This window comes from Stylophora pistillata, chromosome 2, assembly GCF_964205215.1.
Source record: "Stylophora pistillata chromosome 2, jaStyPist1.2, whole genome shotgun sequence".
Lineage (NCBI taxonomy): Eukaryota > Metazoa > Cnidaria > Anthozoa > Scleractinia > Pocilloporidae > Stylophora > Stylophora pistillata.
In genome coordinates, this window is record NC_142520.1 from 13,353,628 (window position 1) to 13,377,378 (window position 23,751).

The window sequence follows — 23,751 nt, forward strand, 5'->3', positions numbered from 1 at the left end:
GAATGAACACGTACAACTCCAGTTTGCTACTAGCGTGTTTGGTATGCTTGTGCGACTTGGTTTACATAATCGACGGTTTCGCACGCACATCGAGACGTATACACCATTCGATTTTAACTTTGGATTCATCCTTGGTTATTGGAGATATGACTGCATCTACTGTACTGGGACTTGTTTTGTACCCACTGAAGATTTTTTCTTTGGTGCCATATCATTGTCTGGTCATGTTAGACGCGGAACATTCAGGATTGTATTTGGTGATTTGTGTTCTAAGGTTCTTGAAGATTTTATTATCTGGTAGACTCTACTTTTTGCTTACTATCTGTACCAAGATAAATTTAAATGATGAAGGACCTCAAGAAGCAGATAAGCCTAATGAGGAAGACTTGCGTGGTAACTCACAGACGGACGAAGTAGACCAGCTCTCGCAGAATAAAATTATCGAGGAATGAAATTGGGACAAACGCGAACCGGTGGAAAGTATTAATATTTATGATCTGTTGGTAACAATCATTCAAATTTACATTGTACATAACATATAAAGTTTTTCCAGAATTTCTCTGAAAGGAAATTTTGAAAAAAACAAAACAAAACAAAAGACAAACTCAAACTGAATCTTTTCAAATACATTTTCTCTTCTAAAATTTTGTGAAATTTTCTGTCTACTAAGGTATGAACGTCTACCTTTACCTCGCAGAAACACAGAAATATTAAAAATCCCCTGACGGAAAGACAAAAGACAAGTCGTAAGATGAAAAAGTAATAAGTTGCAAAAGGAACAGTTTTGAAAAATCGCTTTCATACACTTTCGGCTGCGACTGTCGACAAAATATCCAAATTCCAGGTAACCAAATACCGTGCAAGCTCTTGTATTTGTTGAGCAATTTATCATCACTCCAATCAAATCAAGGTTAGCTGCTTCAACACAAGTAAGACTCTCACTGAGTAGTGTATCAATTCGTCCTCTAGGTAAGCAAATCCTCCGTTTCGCTACTGTAAAGCGACTTGGCCGTTCACCATGAGGGCTGGAAAACTCTTTGTTAGATATCACCACACTCTTACCAGGTTTCGGCCTGGCAGTTTGCTGCGACACATTCCTGAGGGGTCTGAGCCCTTACAAGAATAGCGTACGAGTAGACCCTCATTAGTAGAGCTTCATCACGAGCATTTGACGCTTTAAATAACATCAACCTCGTTCCCAAGGTCTTTTATCTTCTTCCCCCAAGCGAGGAAGGGGACGGGAAGATAAGAGATCCTGGGAACGAGGTTGGAGCAACGCTAGGTGGGCAGAGGTCTGCAAGTGGTGCAGACCCCAAACTCGTCTAAAATCTTCCCAGTGACAGAGAAACGCTCGTCTTGCGGCGCTGAATTAGGGAAGGTGGCTAACAGGCTATTACAGGATCAACTCAACTTTCAACCCTTCGTTTTAATTAGGATTGCAATCCCAAACTGGACAAAACCAGCAGAATTTCGAGACAAAAAAGCGTTTACATTTTATCAACAACTAATCTTGCGCTTTCCACCGCAATTAAAAGGATGACACTTACGATCCAGTAAACGTACAAACTTCTGACGTTCTACCTCAAACTCTTAATGAACGAGTATTCCAGTAAAAAAGAAAATTTTTGAAGGTCATTTTTGAAGGTCATTTTGCGAGTCTACAAAAACCCACTTATTTGATAATCTGTACAAGTCAACCCCAACTGAATTAACGTCTGCATTTTTAAGCTGCTGTGGAGCCCTTCTCTTGTTTAGCGGCGTATTCTGCCATCCTCTCTTCCAGCATTGGCCTAAAATGGCGGATTAATCCCTGAAAAGACAAAAACAAGAGCAGTTTGTTCGGCTGTTTCAAACAAATCTAGCTTCCGTCTGTTGCCTTCGTTCTGCGACCCATTTCTTCCGTAGAGGCTCCCCTAGGACATGTTCGCTGAACGCAATGAATGCAAGCGCCAATCGAGCGAGTGGTCCGTCAGCAACACAGCGGTACAACGTCGGGCACGCGCGGGGGATTCAATTTTGGCCGTCCACGCGCCAGTTTCCCGCGCAAAATTTGAAAGGAAAACATTAGACAAAGACTGTCTCGCAAAATAACCGCAAGATAATTCAAATGTTCACATAAATCTGTAAAAGGAAAAAAAAAATAGGGAAAAAAGCTTATTCAAGCAAGGGAATCCTGTGGATTTACCATTCTGTTTTGAGCTTTACCAAAAACGTTATACGCTTCTAAAGCACCGCGACTTACTAGCTTGGGTAGTTGTTTGCAACTCGTGCGAGACAACTTGTTTCTCACAGCCTGAGAAATCACTATCTAGTCATTGCAACGTTTGTACATGTGCAGACGTTAGACCACAGTGCTGTCTACCACTATAATGTCTTTGTCCAAGTTTTCAAGGAGATAGTTTCGCTTTGTCCATCATGAAAAATATAGCCAAAAATTTTCGAGTCCACGATTTACGATCCTGTTTTTTTTTTCCCGCACCCTCTGTCATCCTTTTTTTTTTCTTCCGTATTTCTCTATTTTACTGAACATAAATCCTCGGTCTTAAGTGGCGCGCGCATCATCGCCCTGTTAACTTGAAACTAAAAGTGCGCGAAATTACAGCCTGAGGGTGGAGAAATTTTCCCGCCAAAACTTCCTCACCTGCACCGGCCAAGCAGCACCGTCACCCAATGCACAGATGGTGTGCCCTTCAATCTGTTTGCTGAGCTCCTGTTGAGGGTAACACAGTATGAAAGTGATGAAGTAACGGAAACCAAAACATGGGAGAGAGAGAGAGAGAAAATATCTTAATATTCCATGACTCCTCGCAAGCAAGGAAGCAAGTACGATCTATACACGATTAACAATCTCATTTGCTCATTTGGTTGAGCACTTAAACTCAGATATGAATCAAGTGTCCAGCGCGCCAGCAAGTTCACCGAAGCTCAGTTGATGGAAGACCCATCACGAAATTAGAAAAGGTTGGATTTCGAATGCTCACGCCGGGCTTAGAGCTTTCTTTATCACACACTTAAGACAAACGTAACACAATCTTCAGCAGTTACCATCGATAGCACTTACCCAAAGCATGTCAATTTCATCTGGTGTTGCTTTACCCTCGACTTGAAGGTAGAAAATAAAAAGAGTTAAATTAAAAATAAACCCACAACATTCAAACAGCCCTGAACAACACAGCAAGGAGGTGATACTTAGAAATAATTCGCCAACCCAAAAGGAAAAAATCACACTGCGGAATATGAGCCACAGATTTATTCTACATAATTTTGGGTGAAAACTGAATAATTTTTCAAATAGCTAACTTATGCGGGGAACGTGGGTTTTAATAAAGCACTCTCATTTAAAAGAAAAAAAAAAAAAAAAAACAGAAAAAAAGCGGACAAAAAAGGAAGATTTGTAACGAGGTTTGTGAGAATGACACGTAGCTGCCCAAGCAACGACACAGGGTGAGTATTTAGCCACTGTTTGGAATTGAGCCTGCACTACTCGAACAGAGACCGATCGAAAGTCCAGCGAAAATCGAACCTAACGACGAATAGGAGTAAGATTATAAATCATTCTGGCTAAAGGAGGATCTCGCAATGAAACGACAACTTACCAAATCTGTACATGATAGTAGTCATCCAACTACAGCCTTCCCTGCAGGGCGTGCACTGAGGAAAAGGAAACGAAAATGGTACAATCACTGACTTAAACCCTTAACACCCTAACATCGGTAAGCATATTCTCCATACTGTTCTCTACACATTTGCCAAGGTGTTGACAAGGAGAATTTGTTGAACAATCAAGAGCTTCTTTAGTTGGTGATCATTTCCTTAAGTGCTGACATGGAGCAGGGTTGGCGTAGTGGTGAGAGCGCTCGCCTTCCACCGATGTGTCCCGGGTTCGATTCCCGGACCCGACGTCATATGTGGATTGAGTTTGTTGGTTCTCTACTCTGCTCCGAGAGGTTTTTCCCCGATACTTCGGTTTTCCCCTCTCCTCAAAAACCATCATTATTTGAATTTATTTAGTCTAAGTTTATTTGTTGCTCGGAGATATTAGCACTTGCGTGCTACCTTGAAATTCGAGGATAAATAAAATTATTATTATTATTATTATTATTATTATTATTATTATTATTATTATTATTATTATTATTATTATGTTTATGTTTAACAATCAAGAGCTTTTTAGTTAGTGATCATTTCCTTTATTCCCATGACCTTACTGTGTGATTCAGGGGTACGGTGGCAAGGAGAAATTACATGCCCGTCACTCTTAAGTATTAAAGGGTTAAGTTTGAAACCTGATGACACAATTAATTCTCGCTGGCATGTTCACACAGACTTCCAGCTTGACGACTTGCAAGAATAAAGGGGATACGTTTCTAAAACTGTGGTACTGCGTCGGTGGGGGTAACAAGGTAATTTGGTTTTAACAACTGAGTTGATAACGCAAATTGGCCACCGTAAACAATTTAAAAGCTGATGTTTCAAGCGTGAGCCCCTTCATTAGAGCAAGAAGACTTGCAGGATCACTGCACCTTATATTAAAATACCGGTCATTTTGCGACAAAAGTGGTAGAGGGAGCGAATATAACTTACCTGACCACAGCTCTCGTGTTTGTAAAATTCAATAAGTCGCGCAATGGCAAGGATGAGATCGCACTGAGGACAAACGTGAGAGAAGGACATTACGTGGGAATGCTTGCTTTCGTTCAACAAGGGCAAACAAGTAAACGTTTCAGAGTAAGAAAATTGAAATTATAGTTCCAGGTATACCACTTTACATCTCCCTTGCAGTAACATACATTGAAACCGAATGACTTCTACAAGAGCAAAAGCTTTTGTCTCCACCCAAACATTGTGCTTCGCCACAGTTTTGAACCACTTGACAATTTTAAGTATGCATGTTTCCACCACTGCTTTTTAAGTAGTGTTCACTGATTAGGGCTCGACACTAACTTTTCAACTTACTGGCCAAGTGGCTAGTGACATCTTAGATGTTGCGACAATTTCAGTTTGTTTAACAGCCAAAGTGGCGAGCGGAAAGAGAAAACCACAAGCCAAAACTGAATTTCTACTGGTCTGTGAGTAGTTGGCTACCGCTAGTGTCGAGCCCTGCTAATGCGATGATCACTGTCATCTTAATTTATCAAACAGCAAATCAAATATACAATATTCATATACAAACGAATTCGAAACTACTGATTAGAGCTGACAAAAGTATTAACGAAAGGGTGTTTTCTTGAGTTATAACCAAACTTCCTTAAAATTCTTCGAGACTCATAAATCAAATCTTAGGGCTTGTAGCCTTCAGTTCTACAAATTTTAACTACCTGCTTGTTCATCACGATAATGGCAGCAGTTCCCAAACCAGTCTGTGCCTCGACTAAAGCATCGAAGTCCATCAGCACATCCTCACAAACACTACAAGAAACAAACAACGGCTCAGTCTTTTGCACTCTCACATCAGCAGGCGCATTCTCCATACAGTTCTCTATACATTTCCTAAAAAGCTGTCAAAGAAAATTTATCTAACAGTCAAGAGCTTCCTTAGTTGGTGATCATTTGCTTTATTCTCCTGACCTTGATGTTTGATTCAGTGGTGATATCGTAAGGAGAAACTAGATGTTAGTCACTCTTCAGGACTAAAAGGTCCACATCGCTTGATCGTGACATAGAGATGTACCATCCATACAACCAGTGAAAGAACCTCAGATACACTGTAGTAGGGAAGTAACTATTCCAATGGTTCATTGTAAGCAGATCTCCTCTAAATGTGCCAGTTAACCATCACTTAAGACAAGTTTCAGGAGAACCTGCCTAAAAACCTAACGTCTTTACTATCTCCAGAGTGCGAGAACTAGACTTTTTTGTACCCAGGGTTATATCTATCAAAGTTTAAAAGAGTGTCGACCACCTTCCCAGTTAGCTACAAAATCACATCATCTGTAACACCTCACCTTTTTGGAATAAGCGGGGTTGACGAGCCTCCTGGAATAACTGCCAAAAGGTTGTCCCAACCACCTTGAAAAAGAACAGAGAAGATCAGCAAACAAAAAATATTCATTTATGACTACACACCATTTTCATCTCGTAGTCTTAATTAATGTCAAAGGGTTGTCCCCACTAGATTGAGAAAGGGGAGAGAAGATCAACGAACCAAAAAACAAAGGAAACATTTATCATACACCACTTTCATTTCCTTTGCCGCAACGTTAACTCGCCCTAATACTTCGCCTGTACCGTAGACTAAACCGGAGCACGATTGCATGTATTTAAAGTGGATCAGCATTTTTAAGTTGCACTGCGATTGTACAGAAAATTTTCCAAGAAATACATTGAAATGCAACTTTGTTGCTTACTGCATCCAAGCGCAAAACCCAGAGTGTCACTCAAACACTTTTTTTCTTTTCAAGAAAGCATACCAAGTACTCCTCCGGCGTGCTTTTCAATGAGCAGCTTTAGGGGAACAGACATCTCTTCCTCGACAGTACACGGATTGTTAACATGACCAGATATGTTGAATAACTGGAAAAGGAGAGTAATAACAACGATTAAAATAAATACTTCAAATAACAATGTACCCATCTGCAATGCATAAACCGAAAGTATCACGATCTACGTGATAGCCAAAATCTGCTTTGAAGTGTGTGGTAAGAGGTTCACCTCAAACTTCAGAGTACGTGTACTTAAAAAAAAACAACAGCGCTTCAACCTGCGAATATTTCGATTTCCACGCCAAGAAGGGCAAAATTTGGCGGCCTTTTCCCTCTCACACGCGTGACACTCGTGTAGCGACACTCGATAGGCAAGTTTTTATACCCGTAATGCGTGGGAAATGCACGCACTTCAAGTGCGTGCAATGCTGCAAAACACGTAAGCGGTAAGGTAAATAGACTTTTTTGTAACACTTGCCTTGGTACCAGTGTTTCTTGGTCGACCAAACGAAGAAAACCAGTCACCTCCTCTCCTGCAAATGGCCTAAAAATTCCAAACAGAAAACAACGGTTTGCCTGCGCGACAGGATAGCCTTGCGATACACGGCAAAAGATAGCCGAAAGAAAACTCAACGAACTGGGGTAAAGAACCTGGACTCAAACAGCCCCGGCTATGAACGAGAATGAGATGAGTGAAATATCACATGTTATACTGTGAAATACAAACCGGTGCAACAGCAACAGTTTCCACATTTGCCACAGTAGTGGGGCAGCCAAACACTCCTAATAGGGAAAAAAGAGACATATCTAATCGGCAAATGTGAAAAAAAAAAAACAAAACAAAACAAAACAAAACAAAACAAAAGCCGAACCAACTCATTTCCATTTGATAAATATTCACATTCACAATACCGCTTGAAAGTAATTTAGTTTTATCAACCGAATAGTCCATTTGACAGTTGTATGCATGGGTTCCAAACCTTTAAACAAAAGTGAGGCAAAGGGCGACCTTGTTAACATACAGAAGTTGCTGCTTTTCGAATGCAAATTACTTTGTTATTATGCTAACTATAGACTGGTCTCTATCAAATCAAGGTCACCTTTAGCCTCACTCCAAATCGAAGGCTTAACAACTAAGTAAACGACTGTAAAATGACCTATTGATAATAGATAGATAGATACACTTTATGTAGAGAGGGTGGCCCGGAATAATTGAAGTAACTAATAAGCTTGTGGCCATCTATTTACAAAATTCTAACAAGCAATGTTTGTTGAATTCTAACATAACTATCAATAAAAACTAGGAATATCTATCTAATAAGAAGACGAAATACGAGTAAAAATAAAATATAACTTGAGAGCAAATGATGAATCATATGTTAGACAATAAAATGATGTAGTTTCTGTTGTTTCTATAATTGTTCTTAAAAGATTCTAATGATACAGAATTCCTGAGTTCTAGACTTAAGCTATTCCAATTAAGAAATGGTTAGCGTGCAGCGTGCAACCATCGAGTTATGGATGCACTTGGGAGGTTGCTAAGCATGCAAGAAGCGTAAGAGTCGCACGAGCCGATAGCCGAGTGCGACTCTAGCTTCTTTCGTGCTTAGCAAACCTCCCAAGTGCATCCATAACTCGATGGTTGCACGCTGCACGCTAACTATTTCTTTTATAACATTGCGACTTTGAAACATCTTTCGTTTCGGGTATGAATAATTAATTGTTCAACCAGCTGATCAAGCTCCTGCTCGCTGAAGTTCACAAAACTCGAACTCTCAGCTGGAGGCCCGACAAAAACATTGAGCTTGAAATTTGGCAGCTCACAAGAATTATCTTCCTTATCTCAGGAAAAATCACAAAATTTGTCCATATTTCACGAGCAAAATACCTACAAAAAACAGGAATTATGCTGTGTGTAGTGGCAACATCGACGAAAAAGTTGCCGTAAAAAAAAACAACAACAAAAAAAGCAAACCAAACTGACGTCAGCGTCCAACCCACGGGCAAATGGATCGAGCGTATGAGCCAATCAGAGCGCGCGCTTTTGTAAAGCAATGTTATAAAGTTTAATAAGCCACTGCAAAGAGTTTCTAAAGCCGATGTTTCAAGCATTAGCCCTTTGTCAAAGCGAGGATCAACTCCTTCTCCAGTCACTTTGCACTGCAGGTATCAGGAGAGGCCCGAATATGCAGGTGGCTTGGCCTGAGTAGGAAACGTTTCCTTTCCTCGCTTTCTAGGGGGAGGTAAAAGATGTGTTCCTGCAATGTTACAAAGTCTTACCAACGTCTGCAGGGAAAGGAGGCTTAAGTCTGGGTTTTCCTTGTTTCCCTTCCAAACTTTCAATCAACGCCTGGTTGAAGAGATGTTAAAAGCAATTCAGAACAATAATAACATAAAATTACACAATGTCCTCACATAATTATGTTTAAAAATACTTAGGGTGGTTCTAACGAAGGGTTTCAGAGATGTATCCCCCCCCCTCCTAAGACCTCAGCAGAGTACCCCTCCTAAGAAAAATTCTGGATCAAACCAGGACACTGTATTCGCAAATGGAAAAAAAAAAAAAAAAAAAAAAAAAGGAAAATTGGACAGTGGGTCAACATTACCGTTTCCTCTCCACAGATGTATGCTCCAGCTCCTCTGTGCATGTAAACATCAAAATCATATCCACTTCCGCATGCATTTTTTCCGATCAGCCCCTCCTTGTAGGCTTCGTTAATCGCCAACTGCATGTTGGATGCTTCATTGTAGAATTCCCCTCTGATGTAGATGTATGCTGTGAAGTTGACAAATATCTAAACCTTCTGTTTTGTTTTTTGTTTTCTTTATGATAGCATCACAGAGCTTTTTTCCATGAAAATTTGGGGAAAAAACTTCTATTTCTGATTTACCTCTAAAAATGCCTCTGACAGAAATAATCCTATCAAACTTTTTACCAGAAGGCTTGTAGAAACCTACACTGGCGACAAAATTGTTGACACATTGAATTTTAGCTCTTTTGACCTTGTTAAGTTAAAAACAATGTTGTACCATGATTTCATGAACTTAAAGGCAACATTGAACAGGAAGGGGGGGGGAGGGGGTCTGTAAATGATTCTGATGGTAATGAGTACAGAATTGTTCTTCTTCACTTAAATAGAACTCTTCAAACATAATGTAGCAACTAACTTTGACCCTGATTGAAGTGTCAAATCTTTAAAATGTACAGTGAACCTTAAGAGTATCTTGCGTGTCATTTCTCCAAACAGTACCACCCCTAAATCACACATTAAGGTCTTGAGAATAAAGGAAACGATCACCAACTAGGGAAGCTCGTGACTGTTCAGTCGGGTAGATTTTCTTACCAGCTCTGGCACCCATGCCTGCACCAGCCACCAGGCAACCTTCAATAAGTTTGTGTGGATCGTGTCTCATGATCTCTCTGTCTTTACAGGTCCCTGGTTCTCCCTCATCTGCATTCACAACTAGGTACTTGGGTCTTATGGGTAAAACAACGATAAGAAGATCAGAGGGGCAAAACTAACTTTGTTATCTGATGCTTTTACCAATTGGCTTACAGAGAACTCTTTGAATAATAAGAACAAGTTTCAAAACAAACTGTGGTGATGCATCAGTGGGGGGTATTTCATGATAATTTGATTTTATTGACTGATTTGATAATGCAAATTAGCCACCATAACGAGTTTCTAACACTGGCGTTTCCAGTGTTAGCCTTTTGTTAGAACACCTTTAGTCTTTCACTACAACCACATTAACTTGCTAAATATCATACTTTATTATATAGCTGGCAGCACCCATGGGCAATATGAATAATTATAATAATGATAATAATAATAATAATAATAATAATAATGATAATGATAATAATAATAAAAGATTTATACTGCGCCAGTATCCAACTGTTCAAAGGCGCCTACAAAAAACTTTAACATTAACACTTAAGACAGCTAATATTAATTATAAAAGGCTTTTCTAAAAATAAGTTTTTAATCTACTTTTAAAAACAGAAACAGACTGAGCATTTCTAATTTCACTTGGCAAAGCATTCCATAATGATGGTGCTACTACAGAGAAGGATCTTGCACCATATGTTTTCAAGTTATAAGATGGAGAAACCAGAAAGTGCTTGGATGATGAGCGTAGTTGACACGATGGGGTGTAAGATGTAAGCAAATCACAAATGTATGATGGTGCCAAGTTGTTAAGTGCCTTGTAGGTTATAAGTAAAATCTTAAAAATAATACGTTGATTAACGGGAAGCCAATGAAGATTGAAAAGAACAGGCGTAATGTGATCAAGCTTTTTTGTAAGTGTGACGAGGCGCGCCACGGCATTCTGGACGTGTTGTAGCTTTTTTACAGTGTAGGCTGGTAGGCCATACAAAAGGGAATTACAGTAATCCAGCTTCAAAGATACAAACATATGAACCAGCAATTAAGTAGTGGTCACTGAAAGATATTTCCTGATATAGCTAATAACCGCCTCCCGGTTAGCTCAATGGATAGAGCACTGGACTGTAGTGTGGGAGGTCAAGGGTTCGAGCCCCGGCCGGACCAACACTCAAGGTCTTAAAATAATTGAGAAGAATTTGCTGCCTTTCTATAACATCAAGAAATGGTTAGATATTCTAGTCTTCTCGGATAGGGACGAATAAATGGAGGTCCCGTCTCCTGCAGGGTTGGGGTAGGAGACGTTAATTTCCCACACACGAGATTACTGTGTGATGGATGTCCTCCCCTGGGGTGGGATGGGTGGGAGGGTGGACTAGCACGAATGGTTCCTATGTTCCTTTCTAGTCCTTCCCCACTGCAAAACTTAACCCATTGACAGTGAACCCATTGCAGTGAAAATGGACTAAATTAAAACTAAATTAAAAATTAAATTAATATTTCGCAAATGATAAAATGAAGATTTGCAAATGTCAGTAATATGATCCTTAAAGCAAAAATGGCTGTCAAACATAGTGCCAATATTCCTCGCCTTTTGCACGGAATGGATAGTCTTCACCAGCAATTGAAATGAAGCAAATCCTGTTTTCTGATAGGCTACTTGATTAGGCAAGATGGGTCCATCACTTCTTTGACCACTTTCATAAATGGCTGCTGGATTGATATTCTTTTGTTGAAATTCAAATTAGCCTTTCTGGCCTCGTTCTCCAGTTCAAAATTCAAAAGAATGCATTACCTCAAGTGAGGCTAGTGAGGCTAATTTGAATTTAAACAAAAGAATATCAATCCAGCAGCCATTTATGAAAGTGGTACATGCAACATAGTTTTTAAAGTTAAATTCTCATACTGCTATAATATAATTGTTCTTTTTTTAAAGAAAAAAATCAATGACCCTGGTGGGTTTACTGTGCTACAAATTCAGTTGGCTCTCCTTCCTGGTTCAAAAATTAAACAAGTCATTCTTAATTTTCATTAAAGTGAATGTATATCTTTTATTGAAAAAGCTTATTCAGTCAAGATGGCTGGATATTAACCTTGCTTTTTCTTTGTGTTTTTTGGACCTCAACCTCCTCTTGGTCCATAAAAAAACATATGCAAAGAAGTCCACCAATATCCAACCATCTTGACCTCCCCCTTGGTCAATGATACATACGTACTAGTTAACAATTATTCGCCGAAGGCGAGGTGAATATCATCGAGTAATCCCCGAGACGAAGTCGAGGGAATTATTCGACAATATTCACCGAACCTGAGGTGAATAATTGTTTTAGTATAACTTCAGAGCTGAACAACAGGAATTTCTAAATTCATAACATTTCAGCAACATTTATTAACATTTTAGTTTAACATTTTATATAAACTGTGCGGAGCGGTTTATATAACGTCATATATGGAACCGCTCGACCAATCAGATTGCTGGAAACTCTTTGCTCAGCTCCAAAATTATACTAATTGCTAATATTAATACCCTGAACATGTACACTATACCTTCCATCTCCTGGTTTGTTCATAAACCCCCACTTCATACCAGTTGGAAAACCTGAAAGCATGCACGAAAATTGATATACCATAAAAACTTGTGTAAAAGCTGTACCCCCAACTTTCAAAGATTTTGGGAAAAAAAATATCCAAAAAGGCACTCTTGTAAAAAGTTGGTCATTTCTTCGCAGATGTTTACAATAAACTTGGTGAAATCTAATGTTCTGAATTTGCAGCAACATAATAAGTTAATCAAATCTGAAAATACCTTTTAAAAGCTTTAAATTTCTTTAATCAGTTTCCCTATTCTCTGTGACTGACAACAGTTGTCTATGTTGCTTAACAGCTTATATGAAAGTGATGGAATTTGAACAAAACTAAAGTGCAGGAGAAACACACAGTCATTTAACAAGGGAAGTCTGGTTACTAGTGATAAATACTGAACTAAGCAATGGTCCCACGTATAAGACACCTGCAATTTTTTGGCCCATCACTTGGACAAAAAGGTGCAGCTTATACATAATCTTTACAGTATCTCTCTTACATTTTAGAAACATCAAAAACATGTAACCTCTTTACTATATAGATGTCAGCACATTGCCACAAAAAAAAAAAAATTAAGAACCAACCTGCCCCCCCTCGTCCTCGCAATCCAGATTTACTGATTTCCTTGATGATCCAGTCCTGCCCTTTCAGTATGATTTCTTTTGTTTTATACCAGTCACCCTGAGATTAACAAAACAAACAAAAAAAGGAAAACATTTTGACTTTTTGTTACAAGCTTTCTCTACCTGGGCCTGGTTGTTGAAACAGTGGATGGTGATTGTCCAGGATCAAAAGTTTAACTTGCCCTTGCCATTGCATATATCAGGGCTTATGTTTTAAGGGTATTACCTTAGTTAGCAGAAGACAAACTGAAGGAAAAGATATAAACATGTAAAACTGTCTGTAAAACTACAAACTAAATCTGTGACTGCATGAGCCTACTATTATGGAGTTGTAGAGTGCTGCAGTAAAAAAGCAATGTGGTGTAAAAAGCAGAAAAGGGTAATGCCCAGCCCTTGTCGAGGCCAAACTCGTGACAAAAAGGAGGACTTGGTAAGACCAGATTTGTACACTGCCAATTCAAAGGCCATGGTTAGGGCAGGAGTACGTACATGTATTAAATGTACATCAAATTTTATTTCAACACTAAACTTTGTTAATTTGTATACCCTGTGTACCTGGCACTAGGGATAAACCTGCTCCTCTTGGGTAAGACTGAACCTCTTGTGGAGACTGAACCAGGACAAGTCACAAGAAATGTTACAAGTGTCTAACAATAGTCTGCCATTTTAGAAATCTTAAGAGGGCTTGACGAGAGGTTTACAGAATTCCACAACACTGTAACATAGTACTTACAGCCTTCCTCGAAAGAAGGCACAGTAGGTACAAAAATAGTTTGCTTACTCTGACAGCACTCTTAGTCCCTTCATGCTACAAGAGTCACTAACATGAGTGAGTACATATATCTTATTAACCAAGCGCGAGGGCCGTACTGGGAGAATATCAGCCTGAGGTCTTGACAGTATGGACCAAGCGCAGCAAGGTCCGTACAAAAAAGACCGAGGGCCGATATTCTTCCAATACGGTCCCGAGCAAACTTGGTTAATAAGAGATTTATTATACGACTGAAGTTCAAAGGGACACACATGCGGTATCATTCGGGACCATTCGGGACAGTGCCCGGTCCAATACTGAGAGAATATTGACTGGCAATAGAGCATTTTGATTGGTTGATTTTAGTTATTGGCCCTCTGACTGCCCAAGTCATGTAATTAAGTAATTAACCTACCCTTTTACGTGCTCCAGACAACTTCCAATCATGGCGACCATACAAGTTTGTAAAGATACGATCTTCATCCTGTGAACAAAGAATTGAAATGATAACAGCAATTTATTAGCAAGAGATACCTTCCTGTATTGAGTATCGTATCATCACCAGCATCCTACTACTCTAGATATAATTTTGCATTTATTATAATTTATTATAATTTTGCAACTTATTAGCAAGAGATACCTTCCTGTATTGAGTATCATATCATCACCAGCATCCTACTACTCTAGATACATTTTTGCATTTATTATAATTTATTATAATTTTGCAATTTATTAGCAAGAGCTACCTTCCTGTATTGAGTATCATATCATCACCAGCATCCTACTACTCTAGATACAATTTTGCATTTATAATAATTTATTATAATTTGCAATTTATTAGCAAGAGATACCTTCCTGTATTGAGTATCGTATCATCACCTGCATCCTACTACTCTAGATGTAATTAACACATCCCCATTTAAAACTGTACTTCACCATTTAAAAATGTACTTGACATTTGAGGTATCTTAGTTCCTGAATGAGCCAATCAGATCTCAAATGCATTTTTAATGAGTTCTCTGGGAACTAAGTTCCTGTGTCAACCAATCAGATTTGGTTTGCAAAATGGACTTTGCTCTTTAGGAACTAAGTTCCTCAATAAACCAATGACATGGAAGAATACATGACATGACATTTCTAAATCAAGGTTTGCCTATTTTATTTATGTCAACACTAAATAGAGCAGACAACAATGTTACACTTTGGAAATGAGTCGAATACACGATGGTCTACACGGCAACGAAAAGGCATCTGATACTATACAATTCTGTAAAAAGTGCCACAACGGTTTTGCCGCGCTTTTTACCAGCGCTAATACATAATTTTAGAAGTTTTCTTGTGTAGTATCGCTAAGTATTTTTACAAGTTGTACCGTAATTTGACGAGCCCGCAGGGCGTGTGAAAATACAAAAAAGGAGTAAAAATACTCAGCGATACTATGCAAAAAAAACAGCTAATAAGTTATTTATTATCCGACACGCCAAACTGTTATCTTTGTTGTTCAGTGCGGGTGAATTTTGCGCATATTTACTGACAGGGAATGCGTGACAGAAGTATGCGAAGCGGTACCAAACTGACGCGTTCTTTTGTTGCTGTTTCTATTTTCTTCAATGAATTAAAGGAAGATATTTCCTGGAGGTCGAGCTGTTCTTCTTCGTTTGATTCATCTGGAAAACTTGGATCTATATTTGCCAGCCATTCTGACTCTTCGTCGTCGGATATTTGATTCAAATTGTCTGCCGTTTAGTTTCTCGTCATTTAAGTACAAATCCACCATTCTTCGCTTGCGCGATGCGAGAAAAGCTGTTTAACCGATACTGTAGATTACAAATACCTGGTGACATTTGTACTCAATCAATCGTTTTCTAACATTTTCAATGCTGTAGTGTATGTATAAAAGGGCAGAAATTTCCTCTCCTACCATTCAAATGTGTTGTTTACTTTGTTTCGGAAAAGTATTTTGCTACGCTTCAATGATCTCATCTCAGATTGGTCAAAAACTGACAGGTGTATTCATGCGTGGAAATGAACTTACAGTTGCAAAATGAGATGAAATCGGCATTGAGTTTTTTGTTTTCCTCTTCTCTCTCGGGAGTTAAAAAAATCCATTCCCAAAGGAAAATTAGGCAGATCTTCATTGGCTTATTTGCTTGTTGCCATGTCTAGTCTAACATTTTTACGGAAGTTTTAGCTGGTTTTTAATGAAAAATGCCGAAGTCACTCGCATGAAAAACAAAGTGTCGCGAGGCATTTGACATCACTAGCGTGAATCAGTGGGAAGCATGCTCATGCAATGATTGAGTTTGATTGCACGACTCTTACAAGCTATGTTATGATAAGCAACATAAACCGATCTAAAAACTTATCGCAAGAGCAACATTACTGGGGGAGACTGTTTTGACTTGTGTACATCACCATTTCAAAATGTACTTGACAATAAAGTTAACTTAGTTCCGGAATGAGCCAATCAGATCTCAAATACAATTTTCATGAGGTCTTTGGGAACTAAGTTCCTGTGTCAACCAATCATATTTGGTTTGTAATATCAACTTTGTTCTTTAGGAACTAAGTTCCTCAACAAACCAATAACATGGAAGAATATATGACATGTCATTTCTACACTTTAAGGTTTGTCTGTTTTATTCACGTGAATACTAAATAGAACAGACAACAATTAACAATTGGTTCATACGTCAGCGTGCGTTCATCGAGATATGAAGCATGCGGGAAGTTTGGAGAGCACGAAAGATGCCTAAGAGTTGCTCGAGGCGTATTACCGTGAGTGGTTTTGCCGCGCTTTTTATCAGCGCCGATATAGTTAAAAAGCGATCATATAAGTAATGTCTATCCTGCGGTTTTCATGTCAAAATTAACTTGCCAATTCTCTTCTTTCATTGTACTAAACTTTGTACCAGCAATGATAAAGAACATACAATCGAATTACACAGTTTATAACATAGCCGGTGAAATTTTGCAGCCGAATTCCGATGCGAATAACGGACAACGCTATCTTAGAAGTGTTTGTTCAGTGAAGCGAATCGTGACGGCGCTGATGCCGAGTCCCGTTTCCTGTTGTTTTTCTCTTTTTCTACCTCAGTTAAGAACTCTAGTCAAAGAGAAAAGGTTGCAAAATTGTCTTCGTTTTGGGATTGGTGGGCCGAGGCTGTATTTTTATTCATTGTTGTCGCGAAATATAATATTTTTCTCCATGTTCACAAATTCGCCGCTCATGCAAAAAAAATTTCTGGCGAAGCCATTTGCGCGCGCCAACAGCGTGCGCTATCGAGATCTGGAGCACGCTTACAGATACTGAGTTTGATTGCGCAGCTCTGTTATATGTTAGAAATTCAATTTATAACATAGCTAGTAGATTTGTCTAATCAAAAGCGCGAGCGTGCTTCATATTCCTATTGTGCACGCTCATGACGTCAGCAAACAAGTCCCTCGAGAAAAAAAATTTTTTCGCGCGAGTGACTTTTGATCAGCCTCTTTCATTAAAAAACCGGGAAAACTTCTGTAAAAAAGTTAACTAGACATGGCAAAAAGCGAACAAGCCGATAAAGATCTGCCTACTTTTTCATAGGGAATGGATTTAACTTTCGAGAAAGAACCCAGAGAAAGGGAAAACAAAACAATTGACGGTTTCATCTTGTCTCCCAACTCTAACTTCATTTCCACACATGAATTCACCTGTCACTTTTTGACCAATCTGAGACAAGATCATTGAAGCAGAGCGAAATACTTTTCCGAAAAAAAAAAAACAACAACACATTGAAGCGTGGGAGAGGGAATTTCTGCCCATTATACAAACACTACAGCGTTGAAAATGTTGTAAAACAATTGGTTCATACGTCAGCTGTGCGTTCATTGAGATATGAAGCACTTGCGAAGTTTGGAGAGAAGTCAAGAAGCTAGAGTTGCTCGAGGCGTAGCCTCGAGCAACTCTTAGGCATCTTTCGTGCTCTCCAAACTTCCCGCGTGCTTCATATCTCGATGAACGCATGAACGCACGTATGAACCAATCGTTAATTGTTGTCTGTTCTATTTAGTATTCACGTGAATAAAACAGACAAACCTTAAAGTGTAGAAATGACATGTCATATATTCTTCCATGTTATTGGCTTGTTGAGGAACTTAGTTCCTAAAGAACAAAGTTGATATTACAAACCAAATATGATTGGTTGACACGGGAACTTAGTTCCCAAAGACCTCATGAAAATTGTATTTGAGATCTGATTGGCTCATTCAAGAACTGAGTTACCTTTAATGTCAAGTACATTTTGAAATGGTGATGTACACAAGTCAAAACAGTCTCCCCCGGTAATGTTGCTCTTGCGATAAGTTTTTAGATCGGTTTATGTTGCTTATCATAACATAGCTTGTAAGAGTCGTGCAATCAAACTCAATCATTGCGTGAGCATGCTTCCCACTGATTCACGCTAGTGATGTCAAATGCCTAGCGACACTTTGTTTTTCGCGCGAGTGACTTCGGCATTTTTCATTAAAAACCAGCTAAAACTTCCGTAAAAATGTTAGACTAGACATGGCAACAAGCAAATAAGCCAATGAAGATCTGCCTAATTTTCCTTTGGGAATGGAATTTTTTAACTCCCAAGAGAGAAGAGGAAAACAAAAAACTCAATGCCGATTTCATCTCATTTCGGAACTGTAAGTTCTTTTCCACGCATGAATACACCTGTCAGTTTTTGACCAATCCAAGACGAGATCATTGAAGCGTAGCAAAATACTTTTCCGAAACAAAATAAACAACGCATTTGAATCGTAGGAGAGGAAATTTCTGCCCTTTATACATACACTACAGCGTTGAAAATGTTAGAAAACGATTGGTTGAGTACAAATGTCACCTGGTATTTGTAATCTACAGTATCGATGAAACAGATTTACTCGCATCGCGCAAGCAAAGAATGGTGGATTTGTAGTTAAATGACGAAAAACAAAACGGCAGACAATTTGAATCAAATATCCGACGACGAAGAGTCAGAATGGCTGGCAAATATAGATCCAAGTTTACTAGATGAATCAAATGAAGAAGAACAGCTCAACCTCCAGGAAATATCTTCCTTTAAATCATTGAAGAAAATACAGCAACAAAAGAACATGTCAGTTTGGTACCGCTTCGCATACTTCTGTCACGCATTCCCCATAAATAAATATCCGCGAAATTCACCCGCACTGAACAACATAGGTAACAGCTTGGCATGTCGGATAATAAATAACTTATTAGCCGTTTTTTTGCATAGTATCGCTGAGTATTTTTACTCCTTTTTTGTATTTTCACACGCCCTGCGGGCTCGTCAAATTACGGTACAACTTGTAAAAATACTTAGCGATATTACACAAGAAAACTTCTAATAAGATTATGTATTAGCGCTGGTAAAAAGTGTGGCAAAACCGTTGTGGCATTTTTTACAGAATTGTATAGTATCAGATGCCTTTTCGTTGCCGTGTAGACCATCGTGTAGTCGACTCATTTCCAAAGTGTAACATTGTTGTCTGCTCTATTTAGTGTTGACATAAATAAAATAGGCAAACCTTAATTTAGAAATGTCATGTCATGTATTCTTCCATGACATTGGTTTATTGAGGAACTTAGTTCCTAAAGAGCAAAGTCCATTTTGCAAACCAAATCTGATTGGTTGACACAGGAACTTAGTTCCCAGAGAACTCATTAAAAATGCATTTGAGATCTGATTGGCTCATTCAGGAACTAAGATACCTCAAATGTCAAGTACATTTTTAAATGGTGAAGTACAGTTTTAAATGGGATGTGTTAATTTTGCATTTCTGTTTCATATCCGTCCAAGTGAAAGGTTTCAATCATATCAAACTTGTCAATGACTAACCTTCAAGTTCCCAAAAGATGTTTTGGTCTGAAAATCAAAGACATTAGCAAATTAAGAGAGTTAAAAAAAACCTGAGGTTAATTTAGCACTGCAGTCAATCAAGCACCATTCCCTATCTCATGTTCATCTAAAAAACAAGAACACAAACAAACACCAGCTGGGATAGGAACTGCTTATACAAATGCAGCACTAACACATATCCATAAAATCTAGTTCGAAAATTAGTAGGGTTTAGTACTGTCTAAAACAGCCTCAAAAACCTACATGTATTTTCCCTGCAAAACAAGATGTTTCCTGAGTCAGACCACTATAACACCCTTCTCCTGTATTTCAGTAATGAACTTTCATCATGAAAGGGACAGTGGTGTAAAGTTTTCTGCTTAACATAGACCAAGCCAGTACAAAGAGGACGCCCGCTCTTTCTGCTAAAACTACATAGTGAATGATGACTTGAAATTTTTTTTGGTGCACTCCTAAACCAGCCTCACACCTGATGTTTAGAACGAGTTTTGGATATGTTTACTGCTTAATCAGCAGCACAAATTAAATCCAACACCTTTCACTTAAAAATTTTAAAGATGCTGCAACATTTAAACAAATAAACACTGTACTTCAAGAAGATTTTTGATTCAGACCTGAGGTGGAGCTGCTGCTGTAGAAGACAATCTTGTGCCAACCAAAGTACGACACAACGAGTGTAGCTGCCCTCCTTGCATGTTCAAAAACAAATAAACATAAATTAGTCTTATCAATATTATATACCAGGAAAACAATTGTTTTGAACAAAGAATTAAACACAGGAGTTTTTTTTACCATCAAACTCTCAAAATTTGATTGTCAACTCTCCTCCCCGGCTGCTATACATTTCATGACGAATTAATTGGGTGAATTAATTGGGAGAATTTGGTGTTAGATCAAGGTACCAATTTCTACCTGATAAGTTTGGCCATTCTCATTACCTGTGCGCTTAGAGATTACTGTGAGATGGATGTCCTCCCCGGGTGGGATGGTGGGTACAAAGGGGTTAGATGTCAATTGGGACGAAAGTTCTGTTCCTTTCTCCTTCCATTCCCGTGATGAACAAATTAAACTCCTCAATTCCTGAGCACATGCATGTAATTGTAGTCTTCACCATTTCACTCCTGGAGGTGATTAACATGCACTTTCTTCCCACATTATCAATACATTATTTAGAAAACAAGTAACAGAAATTCACAACTAAATTGCAAAATACCCCACCATTCATTTGCATGTCATTGAAAAAGGAATAGCATTTATTGTGTGATGTCTCGTTCTTCAAAGCCTCCTGATACATGCAAATGAGGTGAATCAAAGTGATCAGGCATGCTGAAGTTGCTCCAAGTACTCAAACTTATTAGGTAGACATTGTTTTCATGATCTAACACCAAATTCTTGTAACTTGTTTACAAGGAAATGTGTAGCAGCTAGAGGGGAGAATTAACAGTCAGATCTAGCAAGTAAAAGGGTTAACCATTTGTCTGAGCTGGGTTCAAATATCCATGTTTATTATCCGACTACACTCCGTAGAATACAAATGACACCTAAGACGAGTACAAATGTCACGTACTATTTGTACTCCAGAAAAATTCACGAAATTCACCAACACTGAAATAAGAATTTGGCGTGTTGGATAATAAATCTCTTGTTAGACGTTTGTTACGTGGTATCGCGGAGTATTTCTACTCGTTATTTGTATTTTAACTCGCCCTACAGGCTCGTCAAAATATGGCACAAATCGCTAAAATACCCGGTGATACTGCACAACAAACCTTTATCCCTGATTAGAAAGATCACGCCGTACTATGCCATAATCTCATTTAGAACCATCTCATCATGGACCAGTTATCGCACACGGTATGGAAACAAATATACGAGCTCAAGAATACACCGTTACGAATTCATTACTATGGTTTGAAAATTGTGCATCAGTCTCCAGAACTTTAAAGATCTTCCTTATAGCATGGCAAAACATACCAAAAAATCCAATCACACGATGCAAAGCAGCAAAATATTAAGACGACGCTGAAGATATCCCTCAGACTAAGCACTCCATCTCATATCAAAAGTAAACCTGTTTCGCGAGTGATTACAGTACAGTTGCACTGGTTCTTAAAACTTACCCTGCAGTCCACTTGAGTGCAACCTTGTTAAAGGCTTGGCCATGGTGATGGCTCCTAGTTGATATACAGAAGTTTAAATCTGAACTAACTGGTAAAAAACAGGGACTTCCACGAGTCGTAGCTAACAAATTGCATAACCAGACTTCAAATATGGCGATCCAGTCAACAAAGCAGATATGAATGACGGGATATTTTGTTCCAGTACTTTACGGATTAACCCAGCTGCGGGCTCCTGGTGCCAGTTCTCACTGGGTTTCACGCTTAAAATAGGAATTAGGAAAGCTGCAAATATGTTTCGGAAACGAAGTGTGCTTGTGCCTATTTTGTGCACTCCAATACCCCTGGATAGACGACAGATAGAGGCATTAAAGGAGTGGACTGTTTTGTCCAAAAAAGTATCTAGCTAATACAGTACAGTCAGCCAAAACAGAGTGCTCGGTTCCAGACCTCTCGACTTAGCTTCGACTATTTAACCATTGCGCCTTGCTCTCTCCAAAAAATCTTTTCTAATTCATCGCTTTGACGAAGGGCTAACACTCGAAACGTCAGGTCTCACTCGATAAAACCAAATTATCCTATTTAATAATTGCCTGTTTTTGCATGATTTGGGCGCGTTTTTGTACACAATTAATGTTGCATACATAATAAATCTTTGAGCGCGCGGCTAACGAAAATTTGTTTAGTTCCTCCCAAGCAACCGAACCAGTGGAGTGTTTTCTTCTCGCCATTTTTTTAAAGATCGTCCATACGAGGAAATTTTCCTCAAAGTTTCTTATCACACGTGAACTGAGAATCTTACGAGAACTATTCGTTTATTTCGCATCAGAGTTAATTCTGTTCGCATGAAGTTCTTCTTTGATAAAAAGAAACAATGACGAAAACAATAGATAGCCTTTGGGAATAAGGCTTTTTTGAAAGAAGATTATGGAATTACACGGGAATCTTAAAGGTTTTGGACTCGAGAGCTTAAGAAAGGGCAATATTAAGAACAGTACCTTACAAACACCCTGGACCATAAACATGCTGCATGGATTCGTTTGACCATCGCTACCAGTACTGCAGTACTGCAGTTTATGTTGGAGATTTAGCAACCATGCACAATCTTTTATATTTAATTTCATTCACTCATTGAGCGACGAAAATGAGTTTTTTGGGATGTCTAAAGTTGTAAGCTATGTGGGCTTCAAAACAAGAACATTAGCACAAAAACACAAACTAAAAGGGCATAGGCTTCTGCTATCACTCAATTAAGCTCCCAAAGTTCTCAGATGTACTTATCCTTAATGCAATGTCACGGGCCTATTGTTTTACTACAGCTGGACATTTCTTTAATTAGGTCAAGTGGCTCAAAAGGATTGGAAATCTGTCGAACGTTCTGCACGAGCAAGTCAAAGAATTGTACGCAACTTTGTGTGCCGTCCGAAAAATGGCTGGAAAACAGGCAATGCAAGGTCCTAAAAAGTCCCTTTTTTCATTTTTTTTTTTTTTTAATTGTATTCGACATTTGTGGAAATCAGAAAATGGTCAGAGAACAATCAATTGAGAACCCATTGTGCTCAAAACTGAAATGATAATAATGCGATACAAAAGAGGATTACGTATTACTTTTTTGACATTTGACGATTGTTCTTTTTTGTGTGTGTTGGTCGTTTGACTTTCTAAGGGACCAGCCTTTATTACCGGGGGGAGGATTTGGGAGGTCACATAGATTTCACAGGGTAGGGAGGAAAGGTCAAACGTCGCCAATAGTCATCCCTTGGTGTACAAAATGAATTCGGCTGTTTGTTGCCCCAGCTACACAATATCGATCTCCTTTCCTCACTGCCTTCCACTTGTTCTACGCCATGTCTGGTCTTGAAATAAATCGACTGACGTCACAAGAAAAAGTCACGTGGTTTTTTGGCCGTGCGTCCTTGCAACAATTTACAGGCCAGAATAGTAGTATTTTTGAGCGCAAAAAGCGGCTCGACAAAGTTTT

The 23,751-nt window shown here is 38.8% G+C and overlaps 1 protein-coding gene across 1 annotated transcript; it reads right to left on the reverse strand.

The window, feature by feature from the left end:
- Positions 1–1,406: 1,406 nt before the first annotated feature.
- LOC111344467 (NADH dehydrogenase [ubiquinone] flavoprotein 1, mitochondrial) lies at positions 1,407–21,940 on the reverse strand. Its single transcript, XM_022951697.2, has 19 exons — positions 21,774–21,940; positions 20,268–20,341; positions 19,633–19,659; positions 14,184–14,252; positions 12,979–13,075; positions 12,359–12,410; positions 9,767–9,900; positions 9,029–9,198; positions 8,703–8,772; positions 7,150–7,205; positions 6,901–6,966; positions 6,411–6,513; positions 5,946–6,009; positions 5,319–5,409; positions 4,585–4,647; positions 3,597–3,651; positions 3,062–3,102; positions 2,642–2,710; positions 1,407–1,810 (listed from the first exon to the last, which is right to left on the reverse strand). The coding sequence occupies exons 1-19, from the start codon at positions 21,814–21,816 to the stop codon at positions 1,724–1,726; spliced, it is 1,431 nt and encodes a 476-aa protein (XP_022807432.2). The 5' UTR covers positions 21,817–21,940; the 3' UTR covers positions 1,407–1,723.
- Between the last annotated feature and the right edge of the window lie 1,811 nt (positions 21,941–23,751).